This window comes from Mycteria americana, chromosome 1, assembly GCF_035582795.1.
Source record: "Mycteria americana isolate JAX WOST 10 ecotype Jacksonville Zoo and Gardens chromosome 1, USCA_MyAme_1.0, whole genome shotgun sequence".
Lineage (NCBI taxonomy): Eukaryota > Metazoa > Chordata > Aves > Ciconiiformes > Ciconiidae > Mycteria > Mycteria americana.
This window is the reverse complement of record NC_134365.1, coordinates 101,203,546-101,226,079: the sequence shown is the minus strand read 5'-3', so window position 1 is coordinate 101,226,079 and position 22,534 is coordinate 101,203,546. Positions and strand designations below refer to the sequence as shown.

At 41.7% G+C, this 22,534-nt stretch overlaps 1 protein-coding gene across 1 annotated transcript; it reads right to left on the bottom strand.

The window, feature by feature from the left end:
* Nucleotides 1-1,233: 1,233 nt before the first annotated feature.
* TAGLN3 (transgelin 3) lies at nucleotides 1,234-22,457 on the bottom strand. Its single transcript, XM_075515348.1, has 6 exons — nucleotides 18,326-22,457; nucleotides 17,151-17,207; nucleotides 12,271-12,452; nucleotides 11,239-11,413; nucleotides 5,976-6,078; nucleotides 1,234-1,766 (listed from the first exon to the last, which is right to left on the bottom strand). The coding sequence occupies exons 1-6, from the start codon at nucleotides 18,588-18,590 to the stop codon at nucleotides 1,625-1,627; spliced, it is 924 nt and encodes a 307-aa protein (XP_075371463.1). The 5' UTR covers nucleotides 18,591-22,457; the 3' UTR covers nucleotides 1,234-1,624.
* Between the last annotated feature and the right edge of the window lie 77 nt (nucleotides 22,458-22,534).

Sequence of the window (22,534 nt, the reverse complement as noted above, 5' to 3'; positions counted from 1 at the left end):
CCAGCAGAGATAGCTAACAGCAAGAAAACGCTGCAGAGAAAATAGCGTGCATTTCCCAAGTGTACGTGCCATACAGCCCCGAGGCAACATGCGCTGACTAGCAGGTCAGCCTGCTCTGGTAAGCTTCTGTCAGCAAGTTCTTCCATTGACTCTCCAGCAAACTGTCCCAAAACGAACTACCAGCCACATTTACAGCCCATCATGTGAGCATAACAGATTATTTGAATTTGAACTGTGGGTGTTTTTCAGGTAAGAAGCGTTCTGGCACTTTTCTTCTGTTTCTTCCCTTGCATTTAAAACACCCCTTGTTTCGCATTTTGTTTGATATAGTATCAACTATCAGAAGGTAAAGCCTGTTCTCACCTCTGTCTGACAGATTGCCCTTTCATGGTGATGAATTCCCGGATTTTGGAGACTCACCTGGTGCTGGGTGTACTGAGTCTGGCTGGGATGGAGTTGACCTTCTCCCCAGCAGCCTGTAGGGTGCTGTGCTTTGGGTTTGTGACTAAAGCAGTGTTGTAACACACCAGCATAGCTAAACAGTGCCTGCACCGTGTCAAGGTCTTGTCCCTTTCTCATTCTGTCCCCACAGCTGGGGGTGGGCAAGAAGCTGGGAGGGGACACAGCTGGGACAGCTGACCCCAGCGGACCAAAGGGACATCCCGTACATACGGTGTAGTGGTCAGCAACAAAAGCTTAGGGAAAAGGAGGAGGAAGCGGGGATGCCTGTGGTAACAAGTAACCATCATGCATGCTGAGGCCCTGCTTTCCAGGAAGTGGCTAAATGTCTGCCTGCCAAAGAGAAGTAGTGAATTAAGTCCTTATTTTGCTTTGTTTTCACACACAGCTTTTGCTTTCCCTGTTAAACTGTTTTTATCTCGATCCACAAGTTTGCCAGCTGCAGTCAACCCAGCACACTAGGTCAAGGGAAATCTGAGCTAAATTGGGTGGGACTACATGAATCAGACTCAATGGCTAATATATCTTTTCTTCGTTTTAGGAAAGTATGTTGGGTGTGCCTTTAGACAAACACTAAATTGAACATGTAACACAGACTGTAAACACTATAGCAAGGACTCAGTCAGAGAGGGCTCTGGGTTAGAGACGAGACAGAACAACCTTCAAAACATTTAACTCCTCAATGCTGTACCATATGTTTGTTGGTTTTAATTGCTTTTACCGCCTTTAAATAACGAGTCTAAGAGGTGACTTTAATTTGTCTTTATTCTTAGGTCAAACAATATCATCACTGAATTGAAGAACGAGGTTACTGGTTGAAATACAAGTGCGGTGTGAGACAAATATGGGAGATAACACTTTGCAAATAAATTAATACAGAATAATTGTCTTTGCATAGTTCAGAAGTGAAAAGTAGGAGGCAGCAGTGCGCACGTGCTGTGAACTGACACACACCACCACAAAAACCCAAGTGCCTAGATGAACTCTTGCAGCTGCAAATAAAACAAACCAAACCAAAAATACCCCAAATCTCAGAGAGCGCTAACTATTAAAAACGAGGCAGAAAGGGAACTAATGAGCTTTTTTTTCCTTTTTTTTTTTTTTTTTTTTTTTTTTAACAGACCATGCTGCAGAAGGAGCGTTTGCTCTACAGACAGAGATGCTTTTAGATAATCTGCCTTGGCATCCCATAGCCTGTCATACCCGACTGTGATGCTCCTTTGTTGCTGCCCATCTGAAGGCCTATTACGTTCTGTCCCTGACGAAGCTGCTCTTCTGAAAATCCTCGTCGATTCTGCTGTGCTTTCCTGTCCAGATACACACAAAAAAGCAACATACAGACATACCGTCATTCTGCGTATGCCCAGAGAGAGGATCATGAAAAGCAATCTGAAATTGGCTCACGTTAACAGACGCTCCCCCCGTAATGCAATATTTCATTTGTAACATCCCATGGGCTGGACAATGCTGGCTGGGCTAATTGCTTTCCTGCAGTTAGAAATAATGCTCTAGTCAAACCTACAACACTTCAGACTTTCACTGTAGCACTTATTCAAGAACCCCAAGGGACTTCCCCAGCAGCTATGACAGGTAAAATATTTATGTAGTGCTGTATATAACACTCATGGTAGGATTAATTTGTGTTAAACTCTACAGCTCTTAAAAGCTGTAGTCCATGGGATCTGATCAATGAGACACTTACCTGAGCTCTAATGCAAGTTGATACCCGTCTAGAGCAACAGTACAAATTGGTATAATTTAACTCAGTGGAGTAAATAAGAGCTGAATGTGCCCACAGAAACAATGGGACAGAGAAGCGACCTTCTCATCTTCGCAGAGCGGATGATGGTTGCCCGCAGGACGGAACAATTGCTCTGTTGCCATTTCCAGATCTCTCTCCTCTAAGCAATAGCCTTTGCCCTCTGCACCTGTGTCTTAACTGTATGACAGTCCTTTATCTTCTGTCAAAACATCCTGACCACTTTTTTTCGGTGTCCCTGGTCTCAAAAGCCCTTTGGATCAATGAACCTTTGTTGGAGTTTAAAAGGAGACTCTTCTCCCTGAAAATAGCACTGGGGGCAAAAGTGGCAGTTAAGAAGCAGCACAGAAGTTTGTACGGCTGCCTTGCGAGAAACTGTCCATCTTGGATTAATCTTTCCTTTATACAAGGTGGGGAAAACAAGTAATTTACAAGGCATAAGGATCAGTCTGTTGCTACCCAATAAGCCATACGCATCGGCAGAGCCCCAGACTGAGCGAGGCTTTCACTCAACCAGCCTCTGCTCCCACCCAGGTACAAGCTCTCTCCCTGCTGTGTCTGTTTGTCCTGGGATCAGGTTACTCTGCAATATGGCATCGCGTTACAATTACCCTTTTCTCCCCACCCCACCACGAGATGGGAATGCTAGATTAGGTGCCTGCTGTGATTGAAAACCATCAAGGATCCTCTCTGTGAGGGTCTGATCCTGTACTGTGCTGAGCACCCTGGCTCAAGTCCAAAAAAGCACTTAAACTCTTTGCTAGGCTCAGGGTGTTCAGGACATTGCAGGTGAAGAACCCAGGTCGGCATGAAAGCCCAGCAAAGCAGAAAGGCGAGAAAGATCCACAGGAACGGTACTGACCTGTCATTTTTCAGAATGGGTCTCCAGTGGTAATGTATAGACTAGTAAGAGGGCTTATAGAAGCCCATCACAGGCTCTCAGACCCCCAGCTCTTGCCAGAAAGCATGCCGCTTTGGAGGGAGACACGCGGAACGGCGGGCGCCTCAGAAAGCAACCCCTCTCACTGCTGCTTAATTTCTTTTCCAGAATACTTACACAGGCACCGAACTACTGCCAGCATCTCCCTGAGAGGATGTTTTTAGAACTACTCCTATTACCTAACTGAATCTCAGGTTCACTGTGTCTGCTTTTATTTTAATTAAAATCCCAGGAACACATTCTATTATTTTTTTCTCTTTCCTCCTAGAATTTTCAGCTGTGTTGTGGAGTAATTCCACAGAAAGTTGAAAAGTAACTCTGAACAGGGAAAAAAATGAGAACTGCAAAGAAGAAATAAAAAGAGAAACTAAAGGGAAGCCTGGGTATGCTAATAAAACTTAATTACATACACAGTTTGGATCATATAGCGTTGTTTTTAGCATCATAAGCACCGCATTTAGCATATGATGGTCTTACAGATAACAACATGTACTTACGTTTTGCTTTTAGGTTGGTGGAAATGGCCTTAACTGGGACTGTAGAAAAAGAGGGGAGGGCAAGTCTATTCCCCTCAGTGTCTCACACTACGTCAAGTTCTGTTTGGCCTGTCTGCCATCACCTTACTGCACACCGAGCCCACCGGATCTGCTAACTTTTTGTGCCGACTTTGCATCAGTGCTTGTGGTTGCTAAACCACAAGACAACAAACAGCCATGGATCCATGAACCTTGCTAGGGCACACACGGAAGGGGGAATCACGCCTGGTGGGACTGGGTGTGTGACACACCAGCAACGGAAAGTTAAACGGTTTGGCTCAAGTGTGGGGGTATCTTAATCACTGTGGATCCCTGCATGGATACCCTTATTCCATTTAATCTTGACTTCTTTCAGTTTAACTTAAGACGATTAAGAACCAGCCTGAAAGCCCCGACTCATGACTAACACTGGGTGGCAGTGAGGGGGCTTGATCTGCCTGAAGGGATGGGTAAGCTACTCAGAAAAGAGCTCCTGATCTGCAATATGTTATTTCCTTATAGAAATAACACCGGTTTTCCTTAAGGCAGTGGCTATAAAATGGTATTTCAGGGGCTGCAATAGATATGGATTGGCTATATAAGCAGTACGGGCAGGACAGACAGCTAGGGAAGAAGGGAGGTGATCACATCTTCATTTATGCCAATGAAAACTGTTCCCGCCCACAATTAAGAATCCAGATGAAAATTAATTTTTCCGTGTAGGACTTTGTTTTAGTAACATAAAAAATAAGCCTGTCTGGGTCATAGTGATTTCATGTCTGGTTTATATTAAAGCATGTAACTGGATTTGAACCCAATCTTAAATCCAATTATATTCCATAAATACAAATCTATTTGTGCACTGTATTGTTAATTTAAACTAATTTCATGTAAAGAATGCATAGGAGTTTGCACTTATTCACCTAAAATTCAAGTCTCCCTTAGCCTCAGTTAAACCAGCTCAAGGTTTAAGACAAACCAAGTAAAGTTTGCTTTACTTTTGCTGAGCCTCACCTAGACATCAGAAAATTAAGGAAACCAAAGACAAGCAGCCAGCACTCTTTTTGCTAACATGCCTCAGACATTTTGGCGTAAGAAATACTCTTGGATGGCAGAATCTCATGTCAATAATATGCCTGTGGGGCAGGAGGGCTAACGTGGGAGGATTTCCTTTTCTTCCTGCCCCTGCTTCTCAGCCTCCCTAGCCAAAACAAACGGAGTTTTAGAGCAAACAAACAGCTTTGCCAAGACAGAGAATTCTTCACAGATAAGTGGTACTCCCCAAGAAAAAAGGTGACTAGGAAATGAAATCATTTTCGGTTTGATGAAAAATGGAAAGAGGCTTCATGCCTGCTCTTTGCTCTGTAGGGGGTCACTATATGGGGGTTTGCAGACATCCATGACAGCCTTGTCTTCATTAGTCTTTCTGTCTGCTATCTGATGTGAGGCAGAAGTACACTTTTCCTGCCAGCTACTCTTAGGACACACATATCTGCATGGCTGCTGCCATTTTCGTTCCCTTTTCTTCATAAATGGATACAGAGGATTAGCTGAAGCTGCTAAATAGATGAACGTCATCAAAACTGGTGGCTGAATTTCCTAAGTATCATTGCTCTCCTTCTAGGGAATAAGAGTCAGGGATAATGTCAGTGGACAAGAAAATTAAGTCTCTTCTTCAGTGATCAGCGTGGGCCCCTCACACAGCAAGATGGATATGCGATGAAGGTGCCTGGAGCAGGATGCTGCATTCCTCCTCGCGTGCGCAACCAAAAGCCAACCATCCAGTAAGGTCCCCACGCGCGCACACACACACGTTCACACCAACACAGCCTATAACAGCCTCATTCAAAAGGGGTGCCTCCAGGAGGAAGCCAGAGCTGGAGCCATGGGCGATGCGCTCCTTTGTCCCGGTCCCAGTAGTGCTTTCCCAGCTCTGGGGAAGGAGGGACATGTAAGTGTGGTGAGAGGGGGCTACATAAGAAAAGGCAGCAGTGTGGCTGCGCTACACAGCTCCCACAGGGCTCCTCCTCAGCAGCCCTGGTGTAACTTTAGGCTGACAAGGTATGGTAAGACGTGGACCTAGCAGTGATGCTGATAAAGCTGGGAACCAGTGAAGGGTAGAAAATGTTGCTGCCTGGTTGGGTATTTGCTTCCCTCCTCTAGACTCCAGAGAGAAAATCTCTCTGTTACAAGGAAACCTTGGAAAGATTCTTCCCTTCCTTTCCCAATAAAGACTAAAGGCAGACAATATTACCAGCTTCCTGGGGAAGACAGCTCTCAGCAGCTGTGCTTTGGACTTTACCTGTGAAACCAGGATGGATCCCCTTTGTAGCAGCCGTCATCCTTGGTGACTGCCAAACTGCCCAGAGCCATTAAGGTTCTCTGCACTGCTGCCATGTCCTTCCCTAGAAAGCCAGACAGTGAAATTAATATAAGAAATCCTTGCACAACAAAGAGCTTGGCACACTGATAAACACTTTTATCCACTGTATTAACCAATTCCCTCAGCTCCCCTGAAAAAGTGCGTTAATAGCATTACAAATGCTACTTTACAGTTGCTGAAATGGAGGTACTGGCACGCAAGAGCTTATTAAAAGTCATCAAAGGGACAGCGTTAAAGCGAAACTTAACAATTCAGACAATTCCAGGTTTCCAGGCCTCTGGCTGTTTGAATGCCTTCCCCCATACTATTTTAAGTCCTTCTAGATAGTCCTTTTGGGAAAATTTTCTCTTAAGAAGAGATCAGTTTGGTGTATGAAGAACAGTAATATACTCAGTAAAACGTGGCTGAAGGAGAACAATGTGCTAAATAAATGTGCTGTGTCTCAGTTTCTTCACCTGTAAACTGGCAAGACTGATCCCACCCTTTAACCCCTGGCAATTCCAGACAGTCCCTGTGCTAACACAGCTCACAGCAGTCCTGGAGAGGTCCTGTGCGGATAACTCCCATCAGTCCTTCCCAATTTACTATCAAATCACCTCCCAGATCCTTCCTACAGGCTTCCTTTCTCAGGCTGCCAAAAATCGATGCTCTGCAGTTCCGTACCTTCAGTTCCTGCCATCCAGTCCACCCTTCTTCCACTTTCTCCCTCCCTATGTTATCTCAGTTAATTCCTCATTTCAAAAAGTCAGGGCTTATCTCATCTTTAGCCAAGTAAAAGTTACATATCTGGTCATCACTAGTTCTTTAGGTTCCCTCCATAAACAACAGTGAGAGAAAAGCTTCTCAGGGGATAATTTATCCCATCTGTCTTGAGAGGGATGAACTTGCCTATTGCTTGCCTAGAGGCACACCTTCCACCTAGCTGAAAATTCACCAGCTTTCCAAGAGGGTACCTTACACCTTTGAAATATAAGGCTCATTTTCAATAGAGGTTTACATTTTAAAAATGGTATCCCCTCCTCCTGTCTCTCCTTCCAAAATTAGGATAATAAATATATTTTCCTTTTTGGTCAACATCTTGTGTTGATACCTCCAGTGAATTAAAAAAAAAAAGACATAGAATTTTTTAAAAAATTAAGATTACTCCTTTTTTCTTAGTTCTTCCTCTGCACTTTGTCACTTGGTATAAAATGAGCAGGGAACATAAAATATCAGAGTCAGACAGACTCTAACTCATTACCCAATCCAGACATGGTAACTTTTGGAAAACTTTCTATCAAAAATGAGTTGCAGCATGTATTTCCAGTTGTGTGAGGTGGTAGGTTGTTGAAAATCTGCCTTTTGCCTCTCCCTTCTTCTGAAAGCCTTCCATAAGTGTTTCTATGACTCCGCTCCCTTTCTTTCTGTTCCAGTTCTTTCTCTTTCCTAAAATAATTTATCTAGTTAACAGATCTGTTTTTGACTGTAAGTTCTTCACACGGGAAAATAAGTAATTCATAAAAACATGAGATACCAGAGACATGATGACGATAACAGATTTCAGAAATACCTCCAATGGACCAATATTAACGAAAATCACTGTAGACCAGCTGGAGAGTAGAGGGAAGCGAGCGCTGCACATTCTGTGTTTATGCTATGCATCGCCCTGCCTATAGGTAGGTGAAGTTCAGGGCTTTGGTTCATACAAACCTAGATGAGTAACGCACTGGCTGAGGTGACGAAGACACCCTAAAGCTGAAGACGTCTAGCAGCTTCCAACTGTGGCTGTCATACAGCCTATTCAAGTTTACAGCAATCCTATCTGCAGGGGACCGTTTGCTCAGAAAATAAATTGTCAGCCATCCAGAATCCTCATTTTACTGTATTTTTTAACGCAAACTGCATCAGACGGGGTCCTTGCTTCAGAGAGGGCAGCTGAAGAGCCGACATCCCCCACGCGCACGTACACAGGCGCACGTGGAGGAGCGCGAGGCAGAAACGCTCAGAGCTCCCCGCAGCAGCAGATGTACCATATGCTGCAACAGATGCCACGTACAACGTCCTTGGGATGCCTCCCATATAACAGGGAGTGCGGTGACTGACGGGGCTGAAGAGGGATGTGAAGAAGGATTTAAAAGTGAATGAGCTGAATAATGGCAGCAAGCGCAGAAAAAAAAAGAAAAAGAAACAAAAGGCGGGTAGCAAAATATGACGATCAGCCTCGCGGAGCCATCTGGCAGCCCCCCACGCTCTGCACTCAGCTCCGCTTTATTTGTCAGAGGCGAGTGGGAGACGCTGCAGGGCAAAAACAGACTTGAGTGGGAGCCCAGTGCCACGTGACAAAACAAAGCCACGGCCAGGGCCCTGCTTTGCAGAGCCTCCTTGCTGCATATGAAGGATGCTGCGGGTGAGGGAAGACCCCCAAATCCGTGTGGTCTTGTGACATTTGCCCTCTTCCAGCAAAGGACACAAGGGGCTCGGTGGTCAGTCTAAAAAGGGCTGTGAAAAATTTTAAATCTCCACTGAGAAAGTCACCTAGCACTGCAGCCACCTGACAGAAGCCACCTGACACATCATACCATTCTCTGAAGCCAGGCTTGACTCTGGCATTGCAGAAAATTGCGGTCAGTGCCTTCCCTCAGCTCCAGCACTTGCTCATTGACAGCCACCTGGGCCGCCTGCCCGGCCCCCAGCCTCAGCCTCCCTGAATCATGCTGCAGGGACCCACGCCGATGGCATTTCTTCTGCATCTTCAGTGTCCTCTGCAGGGTGCTTTCAATAGCACAGCCCCGTACAACAACTTGGCACTGCCCGTACAAGGAGGAAGGGCCCTCCGGTCACTTCTTATGTTAAACTTCTATGCTTTCCCTTTGGGGGTAACCTGGCTGGAAGGCCTTCTTCTCCAGGTCCAGAAAGGGGAAGGTTCAGACCCGAAGACGGAGAACTGCTCTGCATAGTATTCCTGAAATGCTGTTTTGTAAAGGCTGAACAAGTACCCAGAGGTACAGCTGCCTCTTGCCTGCCTGGAAAATATACTGGGGAGGTATCTGTAAAAAACAGTGAACGTAGTATCTTGGGCATGGATTCGGGAAAGCTGCTCAGCACAGTACGTTTATGTAAGAAAGGACCAAAAGAGAGGCCATACTTTTTCTGGACCAAGAAGTCGCAGAGATGAAGAAAAATGCAGCAGATGGACTGAGTGAGTTTGAAACAGCCAACAGCAGATTGCATCCTAAAACATTTTCATTAATCATTACTAAGAATTTCAAAGCAAAAGCTCTCGGGAAAACAATTAGTGCCAGAGAAAAGCTGTTTTTCAGTCACACATACTTTTCTTTCCCTATAAACATACATTGACATCTCTCTTTCTGAAGAGGTTATGGCCTGAAGTGTAGGAGTGCTATAATTACGAAATAGTGAAAGAGAGTCTGTCCTTTCTGTCTAGCTAATGCATCCAGGTTCAGACGATTCAGCCCTGAAGCAGCACAGATGCTAGAGGTCAGAGTTATGGTTAGACACAAAAAGCTTGCAGTGACTCACTGCTGAAGAGACATACTGTTTCATCTCAGCACTAAAATGAGCAGCAGGAGGGATGAAAAGGGAGTGAGAAAGTGAGGAGACACAGATTAGTTTTGGGAAGTCCTAAAATAACAGTGGAGAACAGTCTTGTATGCCTCCCTCCTAGGTTGTGAATTGTGTTTTGACTTCCTGTCCTCTGGAAGTTACTAGCTTTTTTCCTTACATCTGTTGAGAAAAGGTGATGAGTGAAGGGAAGAGAAATGAGGAGAGAGCCACCATCATTAGGAGCTTTTTGTCTTCAAAGCAAGTCCTTTTCATCGTAAGGATCAATGTACTGTAATTTCATTTGCATGGTGTGAAGCCATTATGAGATGCAAAAGACTGCAAAGAACAGCATCTGAAATGAGCTATTATCATCCCTTACAAGATAGATGGAGCTTCTCTTTCAACAGTCTGCTAGGCTGAGGAGGGGGAGGGTCTTACACCAGGGAAGTGAAAATCCCTTCATTTAAGACATTTAAAGGTAGATTGGATGAAACACTAAAGACTGAACTGGAAGAAACAATCCTGCCCTTGTGCCCAAAGGTAGGATTTGTCAAGCAAATCTGGCACCCTGAGAACATTACAGACCCCAGTGTAACTCCAGCTGTCAGTATATCCTTCCCTTCTAACCTAGCCACAAAGAGCTTCCTAGTCTTTCATTCCTCAAACTGTCCTTCAGAGGAGTGGTCTCTTCCACATATCCTGACAGCCTGTGAAAATAGACCCCACTTTTTTTGCTCCATGTGTATTCCTACACAAACCAGCTTTCTCAATGGATTGCTTTCCTCTTTCCACTGTTTCATTCTCATGGCAGATTTTTGACCTTTTCACTACCCTGCAGCTGTCCTTGTTTTGAGCCCTCACACAAAGGGTTTTGCATCACCTTGTCCAGAGAGATGCAGGATATACAGTGTATTTGGTTCGAGCACCAGCAAGAGAGGCATCACCACAGAAGTGGGCAAAACCAGCCCTGCAAATGCACAAATGACTCAGCTCTTCAGGAACTAGAACACGCAGTTTTCACTTCCAGCATGGGATGGAGGTAGCCTTCACCTGGGTTACTGCAAAACCACAGGGGCACTCTGAATTTTTTTGCTGTTGCCATAGTGACCTCTCTAAAAAAAGACTGTATCCTTACAGAGAGATGCTCAGCTAACATGGTGTTAGCAGTGAGTTTTGCTTCTCACTAGTCATAAATGAGCCCTCATAAGCTCCACAGAGGCATAGATGCTCCTGGGAATGCATTTTATAGCTCTAATTTAAGCTTTGCTTATAATTTGAAAATGGCAATAAAATTTTGTCAGCAGAAAATAAGGGTTTTCCATAGTTGCTATTAGAAGCTATTTACTTGGAAATAATTAGCATAGAAAACATTTGTTTTATTAGGTCTGTGAATCTGTATCAGAATGACGGGCTTTTGGATAACACATGAGCTTGGAAAGGCTCCGTTATGCCCTCAGGGCAATACAAATCCCTCAGAGGAGATAATGCACCACTGGAAGAACATGGTAATGAGGTAAGGCAAACAGAAACAAAAGATAATTACATTAGAGAATATGCCTTAGACAAAATGCACCATTACAACACATCAAAGCAAAGTAAAATGAAGACTGCAAGCTGACTTCCAGTTTATTATTTTTACCTTCCCATAAATCCACTGTCTGGAAAATATCTGTTGTTCTTACTCCGTAGATTTCAGCAGCTTTTAAGAACTGAGAAATTTGTTCCATCTGCTTGAAAGCCATTTTTGATTCAGAGATCTTTGCAATGGGCTCATTTCCCTTCGGATGTAAACTGTTTATTAACTTGCATAACAGCTGAGAGATAAATACAGAAAGAAAATTAGAAAGCAGTCACTAAAGTAGAAGGAAATTTCTGCACATGAAATGATGCTGCAAAATGCTTTTGACCTGGCCAGTTTCTGTCAGGGACATAATTTCTTCAATTAAAAAAAAAAAAGTGAATTGATAATAATCAAAGTATATTAGAGATGCATTAAAGCTTTCATTAACTGATGGCAATAGCCTGACCGTGTAAGTCCTAATCTGCTAGAAACAACAAAGCAATCACTGGTAAAGGTTATGTAACAACTGACAGAGAAGAAACCACATGCCTGAGCCAAAAAAATAAGCAATGTCAATTGAAATATTGTTAAAGTCACTTTGGCAGAGATTCAATGATTAGCGTATTCTTACAGCCCACTGCAAACAGCAGCATCTGCCTGTTGTTCAATAAACCAATGGAATACAATGTTTTAGCTACAGAAATATTCCCAAGAAGAAAACAGTTATGACATAATCCATTCCTTCAAATTTTCTATATCTCTTCACCTCTCCCTGTCAACATTGACTATTTCTTAAAGAGAAAAGTATACATCTGATTTTAAAACAGATCTCATTTAACTGTATGAGAAAAGGTGCTGAAGGAATGAGTCATACTCATATATAACATGCATGACTCATAAGAATCATAAGTACTGTGCTAATCCCAGTGCACTAGTAGAATAATTATCTTCTGAGATTAAGATTCCTGGTCAAAAGGAAATAAATCAGATGCTAAGATATATATTTATGCACTGGCCATGAGCTCTGACCAATTTAGCTAGATGAAGATAGCAAATAATTACGCCGTGCATACAAACCCATGCAAGTATATAATTGGACAAAACACTTACCGTTCCATCCATCAACCAGGTCTGAAAATGTTGTCTTCCAGGAGGAGGGTGCTCTATCTGTTCTCCACACTGTACAATAATCCAGTTCACCAGCCTAGACTCTAATTCCGGATCATATTTCTGTTCAATCTTTTCCTGAACTTCTCGGCTTAAGCCATAGCTTGGTCCTCTGTTAGCCATCTCTGGAACCAAAGCAGAATGTATTTAGTGGGTAGAGTCCTGATCTGCAGCTTTGAAGTACGCACCAGAAAATTAAAGAATAAAAGACTGAGCAGCCTGCCCTATATGTTAGACAGTTGAACAGATGTTCATCAACACTGAAAGTAACTGTATGGCACCGGTTATAGCTATTCTGCAGAACAGGGGAGGGATCAACGAGGGAATATCCTTTTCCAAAAGCACAAATCGGCTACAACATTTTTTCAAAAAAAAAGAAGGAAAAAACAGAAATCCCCCCTGCCCAACCACAAAACCAGAAGAAAAGCAAGATTTAAAACAGAGTAGGTTTTAAAGAGAGGCTTCTGCTATGTTTACAGAGAATACAACAGAGTTCTCAGATCAATGTTAAAGCTGCCTGCAAATCCAAAAGCACTTTAAAATTGCCTACCTAATACTTGCTAATAAGAAGGTTGTACATGGGAGCTCGAGCAATCCGATTAAAGATGCAGTCAGGGTCTTCCTCGGCAGAGATGCAGGGATGGATATCCAGAGATCAGCAAACTGAAAAGCGTTGAATTTAAGAGACGAAGGCTGCCACAATGCCCTGCTGCTGCTGCAGCATCGTGGTTTGAAGAACAGTGTATTGATTTGATTTTCCTCACATATGAGGAGGGTCAGAGCAGGGGCGTTGCTAAGAGCCATTAAAGAGGCCTGCCTACTCGGTCACAGCCTGGGGATCCTGTTTATCTCGCCCATCTGCAGTCTGTTTTCATGCATGTTTCCTCAGCCTTGCGCTGTTCACCCTACAGGCTCAGTTTTACTCCACCTAGTCTGCATCAACCCAAACTGCACCAAGCATCCCAGTGCCAGATAGTTAGAAATATAAACAGAGGGACTTCACCAGACTTCACTCTGTTAAACGAAGGTAACAGAAATTACAACACATCTCGTTTATTTTTAATCGCAAAGCAGAAGCAAAACCTTTTTCTCCCTGTTCTGCATCACAATGCTAACAGGCTTAGAGTGTGAAAAAGAATTTCTCCTCTGCCCTGTTCAAGTGCAGATAAAGTTTCAACAAGGGGACAATAGGATGAAAAGTCAAGGAAGAGAAGGCAGGTAGCAGAAGATTATTATCACCCTATCTTAGTATATATTAGGCTATCAAATAGTGCAATAGTGTCCTGAGAAAACAACTTGAACTACTAAAAAAAAAAGGGGAAATCACTGAAAACTAGTAAACCTACTATAAAGCACAAGGATCGTCTTTTCTGCTGGTATGAGTCAGCATACCTCCAGTGATAGCAAGGGAGCTATGCCCATGTACAGTAGTTTAAATTTTTATTATACCACTGCAGTGGTGGGAGGGGAGAGAGGGAAAGGTAAGACAAGAGACTTTTCTTCTGGTCTGATTTGTACAGATTTATCCTTTATTAAATAAAATCATTTTGCTCCTCTCCGAGTTGCACCAGACTTTGTCAAATGTCTTCCATCCATGCTGTATTATCCACCCTGCTACAACATAGTTCCCTTTTGGCAAATAATTCACGTTCAGCTTGATATGAAAGGAGGTTGATAAACCTGAGGTGGATTCACAATCAGCTTTGCCAACAAAAGTCCTTCCACTGCATTTAAAAAGAAAAAAAAGGGGAAAAGGAATACAGCTCCTTGTATATCTATCTCATAATGGTCTCTTCATCCATTACTTTCTCATTTTAAGACCATGAATTCTCAGATTTATACTGCTTTAGATGCTGCTGGGCTTGAGAAGACTCAAGAGATGAAAAATTTAATAGATGACCTAATTCACTGTTGTCCTCCACAGGCATTCATTTAGTGCTTTCTCTTCTCTGCACTGGCAGTTTTAAAACCCTACAAAATATTTGATTACATAACTCAGAGCATGCTACGTGACAGGGCCACCACTTGAGCACTTCCCATCCCAGGGAACACGCTGTTGAAGGCACAGCAAATGCGCAGGAACCAAATCTGCAAACCAAGCCTGGAGATCAGAGAATGAGTAAACTGCAGCTGCAACAGTAAAAGGCAGCACATGAATTTGATGTCCTTTCCATTCAAGCAATTGTTAAGGGCCAGTCCCACAAAGAATAAGCAGCTTTATTTTGCACTTTCAGATCTTTTTGCGTTCTTCCGTTTAGAAGGGAGCTACCTAGGTTGCTTGACTGTTTCTGGTCACACCAGGGTGTTCAGTGCTCACTGGCAATGAGATTTCATTAAAGCCACTTACCTTTCCATCAGCCTCTGACCCTGTCTCCTAACTTGGGGGCAGGGATGGGTAATTTAACTCTCCTAAGCTGCAGGGCAGAGGCCTCCCCCTTCACAGATGTTGGCTACACAACCTGTTCTCGAGGGACTGTTCCATACTGTGAAAGCTGAAAAGCAAGTTTGTCCATCAAGATCAATTTTTAATAAGGCTTTGAAAACCAGGAAAGCTGCAGAGGATTGGAAAAATGCCAGCCCCCCCACCAATATTTCCAAAGTACGAGTACTCAAATCATAAGCCTGCTTCTGTGCCATCAATCCTGGGAAAAACAATGGAATGAATGGTTTTTTTGAAAGCGATAGTGTTGATGCAATTTACTAAAAGCTCTGTAATACATTGGAGTTGGCTACTGCACGACACGTTGATTAGGCAACTAAACCAATTCCAAAACAACATGACACGTTAAAGAGATTAAAGCTGGCTAACTAGTAGGTCCTATAATATGACTATAACTGAAAAATAATTAATGATTGTGTGTATTTTTATTCAGTTTGTACAAGAATGTGTTCCCAGGCCTGAACTATTAAATATGTTATTAGAAGTCACAAAAAAAGCCCAGACTCCTAAGAAGATCCCAGCTCATGCAAGATGTGATGAGTAAACAACAAAGATAAAGAAAACTCCTTGAAAGCAGTCTACCTGGAAGCAGGCAAAAAATGTGTCTCATTGCAGCCAAGGTCTAGCCATGGTCAGAAAAGTGCTTTTCGGAATGTAGCACTCTGTCCTATGAAAAAGCAGATGTTAAAAAAAATGCAGAGGGTGATGGAAGATAAGCAGGTGGGCACAGACGCTGGGTAAGACACTGTGACCGAAGGGCTTGGCTGAATAAAGGGTGGGAGGTGCAACTGCAATGGGAATATCATGTCCAGTTCTGACAATCACTCTCCAGAAAAAGTGGTGAAAGAATGGAGTAAATTCAAATAGTCACTCCAGTAACCAGAGGATTGAAAATTAGAGCCTTTCAGTAATCACTTCAGAAGGATTATATGTTTAGCTCACCAAAACCAGAAATTAAGAAATGGCAAGCATGTGTGGCTACAAAGCAAAGAAGAACTGAAGGAACCTGAGTTCCTTCTGTTGGGCACAAGCATATTAAAGCCTGATGGCTAGAAATGTGATGTGGAAGAAAGGGACAGGTTTTCAGCAGCAAAGGTGCTACCATTAGAACACTTCACCTACTGCTTCCGATGGATTTTGTCCTCTTATTTTCCTTGGTAACACAAGATTGGAACTTATAACTAAAAACAGAGATGAAGCTTGAATAGTTGAAGTAGGACTTCATGCCTGTAAGCACTATGGCTCATCTTATGCTTTCAGATAATCACAATATTACCCTAATAAATTTAAAAATCTTTGTTAATCAATAAACAAATGCTGCCAACAACAACAAAACCAACATTAATTAGCTCACTACACATGTTTAGATGCAGGGTAACTCAATAGCTTTAATGTCTTCCAACTGAAACACAGAGGAAAAAGTAAAACTTACCCTGCTACAGAGCAACCCATAACCTTTGCTAGGTTCGCTGTTTGGCAATTCACTCCTTAGAAAGAGCCTGGTATTTCAGCCATCCCAAAGCACTATCTTTCAAAGTATTCTGGGTCAATTCCCATCAAAGCTATCCAGCAATTAGAATAACTGGGAAGTCCAGGCTCTATTTCCCAGGTCTGCCACTGTGCAATAATGGACCTTTTGTAACTAAGTTTAAAAAAAAAAAAACAAACCAGGAAATTTTCCAAAGCTGTAAAACAGTTTACAGCACTTCTCTTCAGAAGGAGACTTCTGAAGGGCTGCTGAAAGATGCACTCTGCATATATGCCTATGATGTGATGTCACATTTTCAAGAGAGGATGCTAAGGTTCAATACAAGCAAGTACAGGGCCTTTTTCAGGGCCTGGCAAGGCCAGTAAGTGCTCTGCAGACCCTTGGTTTTATTCATGGCCTTGCTTTGTCATGAGACACCTGGAGATGTTCTACATAAAAGAACAAGTCAGACTAGGGGAAAAAAGAACCTATTGGAATATTACCATCTTTTTAACTGTGCAAACTGGCTGACAGAGATACTGGAACTGGGGGACAACATTAATTTTAAAAATTCTAACTTCCCCATTAATTCCAGATCTAAAATCTAGAGAGCCTCGAAGGCAAAAAGTGCTAACTTAAGCAAGTATCTTCTCTTTTACCTGTAAAAGGGTTTCTTTGCCAGCTCTGAAGATGTTAAGCCCCAAGTAAGTGTGTAGTTTGAATACCTCAAATTTGGGATTAAAAGCAAAGTAATTCAGGAAGGAAGGACCTTCCTATTTGTGGGACACAACACTGACACTCTGGTCTGCAGAACAAGGCACCTCCTAAGGCTGCCATGACCAGAAGTGTTTCTGGGATTCGTAAGTCATTGACCACCTTCCAGGCAGCTTGCCAGCAGAAACAGTTACCACTTACCACTGGAAACCAACTTCTGTGGATATAATTGCCAGCATTCTTGATATTCAAGATGACCTTGGAGGTAAATTGTGCATTTTAATTCTCAGGATCTTTTATGTCTTGTGCTGGATTGACAGACTCCTTGAAAGAAAACCAACACATTTCATCATACCAATTTTTTATCTGTCCCCAACAAAAACAATACCTTCCGAGAACTACCTTCCTTTAAAAATAACACATTGCGATACGTGTTTACCAGAAGAACAGAAAAGAAGTAACATCTTTATTTCACTGAAACATAGGTCAAAACAGACAGCAAGAATTACAAACAAGATCAAATCCCCTACCTAAATAAATGCTGCTTCTTATGATTAGGTGTTTAGCTTTGCTGTCAGGGACTTTTTCAAGAGTTACTGTCCTAAGTACTAGCACACTCTGGCATACTTTCTGCCAGCAAACCATATTCAATACAGAAGCAAAGGAGAGGATTCTCATAAGGCCCAGACCTGATCCCAGGCAGCCTGCGCCCTTCAGGGATTGCTTTTCCAGGACCAAAGTCTGGGCAGGCCATTTACACCACTCCAACCTTTAAGCGTGCTACTGTTCAGCATACCTTTGCCACGGATACGAGCACCTGCTTCCACCCTGACAGGCAGCAGTGACCTTCTCATGTTGCCATGTGGGAGGCAAGCAGACAACATGGTGCAGGTCAGAAGGCCCAAAAAGAACACAACCTTTCACGTGCTAGCCTAAAAACATTTTAAATTTGTATTTTAGTTTCAGAACCAAGTGACTGGAAGTTTTAGCAGGTGTCATTTGCTTTTCTTTCCAAATATAAATGCAGAGCTAGTCAGAGCTCCTTGCCAAACACAAATCAAGACACAGTAGCAGGCTGAGAACGTGTCTATTCCTCACCCATGAACAGATCACAAGCTACAATTACTGCATCATATGGAGGATGCCCATTTCTCTTTAATGGAATAGAAGCATTGGACCATATAACATACATATGCAGGACTTGAAAAAAAAATACAAGGTCAAGTCGGTAACTAGACTGCAATAGGTCCTGTAATTTAGATTTATGCATAACATGGCCAAGGCTGTAACTAACATTTTTCTGTTCTAGGCAAGTACATATCGAAGAGAGATGAGGTCCTACAGTCACAAAGTAAATCTCAGCTATAAAAACTGACCTATGAGCAGTAAATCTGTAAGCAGTGTATTTTTGTTCTTCATCTCTGTCTCTTCTTCCCAACCGTTACAATAATCTCTTCCCCAAGAAAACACCTGCCAGGAGAAAAGCAACATGCACAGTGGCATTAAAACCATGTATGTAGCAAGCTGCCTGTGATTAAACAGAATAGCCGAGTTCCCTCTGCTTTTCCCATCCCTGCTGGGCTTGAGAACAAGGGCGGAAGAGCGAGAGTGCACACTGATTTTTGATATTTCTGTATGCATTCCTAACACAGTTGTCAAATTTTCACTAAGCTTTAGTGAAATGCTGCATTCTCACACATCTGACTGAATTTGTACATCAGCTCAAAACAGAGATCACTGATCTTAGAGACAGGTGAAACACATAACTCTTCCATTTCCAGGGAAGCCTTTATCTTTAACATAACTTTTTAGCACCTTAAAAAAAAAAAAATCTGAAAGGGTAAGATAGGCCTCTCTGTAATAGCACAACTGAGTAACTTAAAAAACAAGGAAGTTCAAATCTCATTATCCCCCCAGAACATGATTTTCCCTTCCACTTGTTGGTGTCCATCCCATCCGCCCCCCCCCCCCCCCCCCCCCCGCAACAGGAGGGGATAGGGGCCAAGGAGAAATGACAAGCACAGACCTAGTGTAGTGACTCTGACCAAGGCACTGGTTCAGAAAATGTCGTAACTCTGTATTGCAGTACAACCAGAGCATTGAAAACATTTGAGCAGCTGCAGACACATAGCTGGTTGAAAGTTTCTCTCTAAACACGTTTTAATTTGATATGTAAAGTATGGCACCATAAATCTCTTAGCCCCATTGAATAACAGCGTGTCCAAGAGAGCACGTAATCAAAATTAACATAAAAATGAAACAGCAGGAGGCAGTTCTTCTAAGGCCTATCCCACTAGGGTTTTTTGTGAACGCTGCTTTGTTTGCATTCAGTGTTGATGCAAGAGAAAATAAGTTAGCTAAACTGAAACTACATGAAACAATACCATTTCACTCCAAAAAAAAACCCAAACCACAGCCAAAAAACCCCCCAAAACCAACTGAAGTGTGTAATACAAAGCCAAACAACAGAAGAGACAGAACAAGTAGAGTACTTGACAAGATAAAAATACATGTATATAAAACTGCATTATTACAGCTCAATATACACACAATAAGAGCACTTGTTTATTAGGAAGCAATCTGAATAAGCTTTAGAGACTCTTTCAACACATAGTGGTCTATTGCAGAGTTTAATCCCAAACATGGGAAAGCACGCCTCACCATTTCTTCCTTTTTAGAAGGCAGAATAGTTCGTTTCACAAGTCAAGTCTCAAGCAGTTTGATTTTGCAACAGATCTGAAATGAAAATGTTGGTAAGGACATTCTTTTTAATGAAAACTATTACCTTCTTCACTGGTATTAATATGCTAATCAAGCTTCCTGCCTAGCTATAAAAGCTTTTAGTTATTGACTCATGAAACTTGAATGACTGTAACTCCTCAGCAGGAGTTAATGTTGTGAGTTTAAGCATTACATACAAAACAAATACCTCGAGGTCCTTATTCAACTAGTATTGTTTGTTCAAAATCAACACCACAAGCAGCTGAGTTGCTCTGTTAGCGTCCAGAGCTTCCTCGTACTGTGACAGCAGTGTCATTACAGTGAATATTACATTATTCAAGATTGTCAAAACTTCCTGATAGGTCAAGAGCTAGTCACGGGTAGGATGTAAATCTCCCTGGTTATCATCTATCCCTTCTTTCAGGCATTTGAACATGCCAAGTTGACAGTAATCAAAATGATGGTAATTTCCAGCACGAACACAAGGAAAATGCTATGCTTGCAAAGAGAAATACCAATGGAACTACCGTGGCAACGTTAGAGGAAAATGTCTGCATAAGGTCTACTTCACAGCTACCTCTTCATATTTAAGGAATATAGACTGAACTTAGTGAATGGTAAGTGAACACAGAGAGAAGGGCACTAGCATTCACTGAATCTCAAAATGCTATCTGGAATACTGTCTCTATAAAGAAAGTAACATCTCTGCCATCGCATTTACTCTATATGTAGCAAATTTTGGGTGTACCTGTAATGTAAATGCTACCACTAATCTCCATTTAGCAAGCAGAGAAGGAAAACAAAGAGAACTACAAAACAAGTGGCACACGCAAAAAAACCTCTCCCTAGGATTAAGTTTCAGTAACGCTGTGATTTGAGCAACCAATGCCGCAGTTTTGTATCCTCAACAATTGTGTCAACCCAGTTATGCTGCCTTCTCCCACCTAATGGGTGGAGAAGCAGAATAATGGGGGGAAAAATATAATACAGCAGAATAACGAGGAAAAAAACCAACAAAACACACCACCAAACCAACCAACCAACCTGAAAACTACTCAACACTACTGCTCCCCTTCACATTTGTTTTCAGCTATCTTGCTTTAAGGCATTGTAACAAAGAGACCTTACCCATGAAATATGAATTATTTAATAAAAGCTAAAGTGAAGCTCTGAATGAATACAATGCAATTCTTTCAAGAGGATACACAGCTACAGTTTATGCAGACATATAAAGACTTTTCCTTGTCTGAAGAACTACAGTTCAATTGAATGTTTATAGGTATAACTCCCAATTCAAAAAAATAGCTCAAAACTTTTCAGTTACTGAAATAACTGTAATAGATCTAATTTTGTTCACATGTATCACAATTGGTAACTTTGGGCCTTAATTAAAATTAAGTACTTTGGAATTACTGCAGCCTACTTTTTTCAACTTTTTCTTCCATTGAGACAAAGCAATCTAAAGAGATGTGACAAAAGTGGATTAAAAACATTGTCATAGGTAAGCTAAGAGCAGAAAGTTTTGAAGTAACTTAATTTTGATTTGACTGTGTCTTTAAAACTCACAAAATCTATTTTTCAGGTTTTATTATATGCAAGTCACATTAATACATATAAAGAGGACAACTTTAACAATATATAAACATGAACACAGCTCAACCTTCAGGAATGGAAGTGGTTGAGCATAAATTATCTGAATTAATTTTTCTGAAAAGTAAAATACCTATTCAAGAGGTTTTAAAGCTTAAGAAAGTAGTGAATTGCATATTCATACAGACAGAAAAAAAGTCTGCTCCCTTCAGAAACAGAAATATCTTGGAAACAAGATTTCATGGAATGTTGTAATTCCTCAAACAAGTATTCTGAGCTAGATTAGTTGAATTAGGGAATTACTACACTTGAATCAGAAGGTTTGCATCTAAACTAGAGCCATCTTTTTTACTCTTATACCAGAATTCAATTTTTTTTTTTTTTTACATCCCAGCTTCTTGGTTTTTGAAGTATTGAAGTCTAAATAAAACTGTACTTCAGAGGAACTCATCTGAAATTTAGGGGTTTTTTTGTTTTGTTGTTGGTTTTGGGTTTTTTAGGTTTGTTTGTTGTTTTTTTTTTAATTAAAACCCACTATCCCAGCAAAGCTCTATACAATGTACTTCTACTGACAATGTACTTCTACCAACAATGCTAACACTGAAAACAACAAACCCTCTAGAAGTACCTTACCCCCAGGAGCTTTAATCTTTTAACGTAGCAATAGCGATGCCATTTACTACTTAAAATAGTAAAGCAAGAAACAACTATATACTTTTGACTGAAGTTTCACATTAAGGCCAGCCTGAACTAATTCCAGCCTCTCACCTAAGTTAAGTTCCTCTCTCTCTCTCAAGTGTACGAATGGCACCATATTTTTGGACAAAAACCACATAGTCGTCACATTTGCAATTAAATCCATTTACTAGTAAATTCTAAGGATTTACATTACAAGAATTATCCAACTATCAAGTTTCAGTTACAAGTTTTCAGTCCTCCAATCGTATACCTCAAACTCCTAACTCTGGAAGACACTATTCCTAATAATCTACAGTTCTCAAGTCATAGAAAAGAAGCAGTGATGCTCTATGGTCCTGTACTCCCCACTTTAAAGAGGTTACTATAAAAGAATCACTGTATTGATACAGTTTCAGTTTTCACCAAGATTATATATTGTGCCCTTAACAGTAGACCCCCAAATTAACTATTACAAAAAGACAGCCTGGAGCAGAGGACATAAACCCTACTGATAAGCATAGATAAGAGAGCTCCATCTGCACTTTGAAGCCCTACGTTCTTAGAAGGTAACTTCTTCCTTATGTAGTACCCCAAGC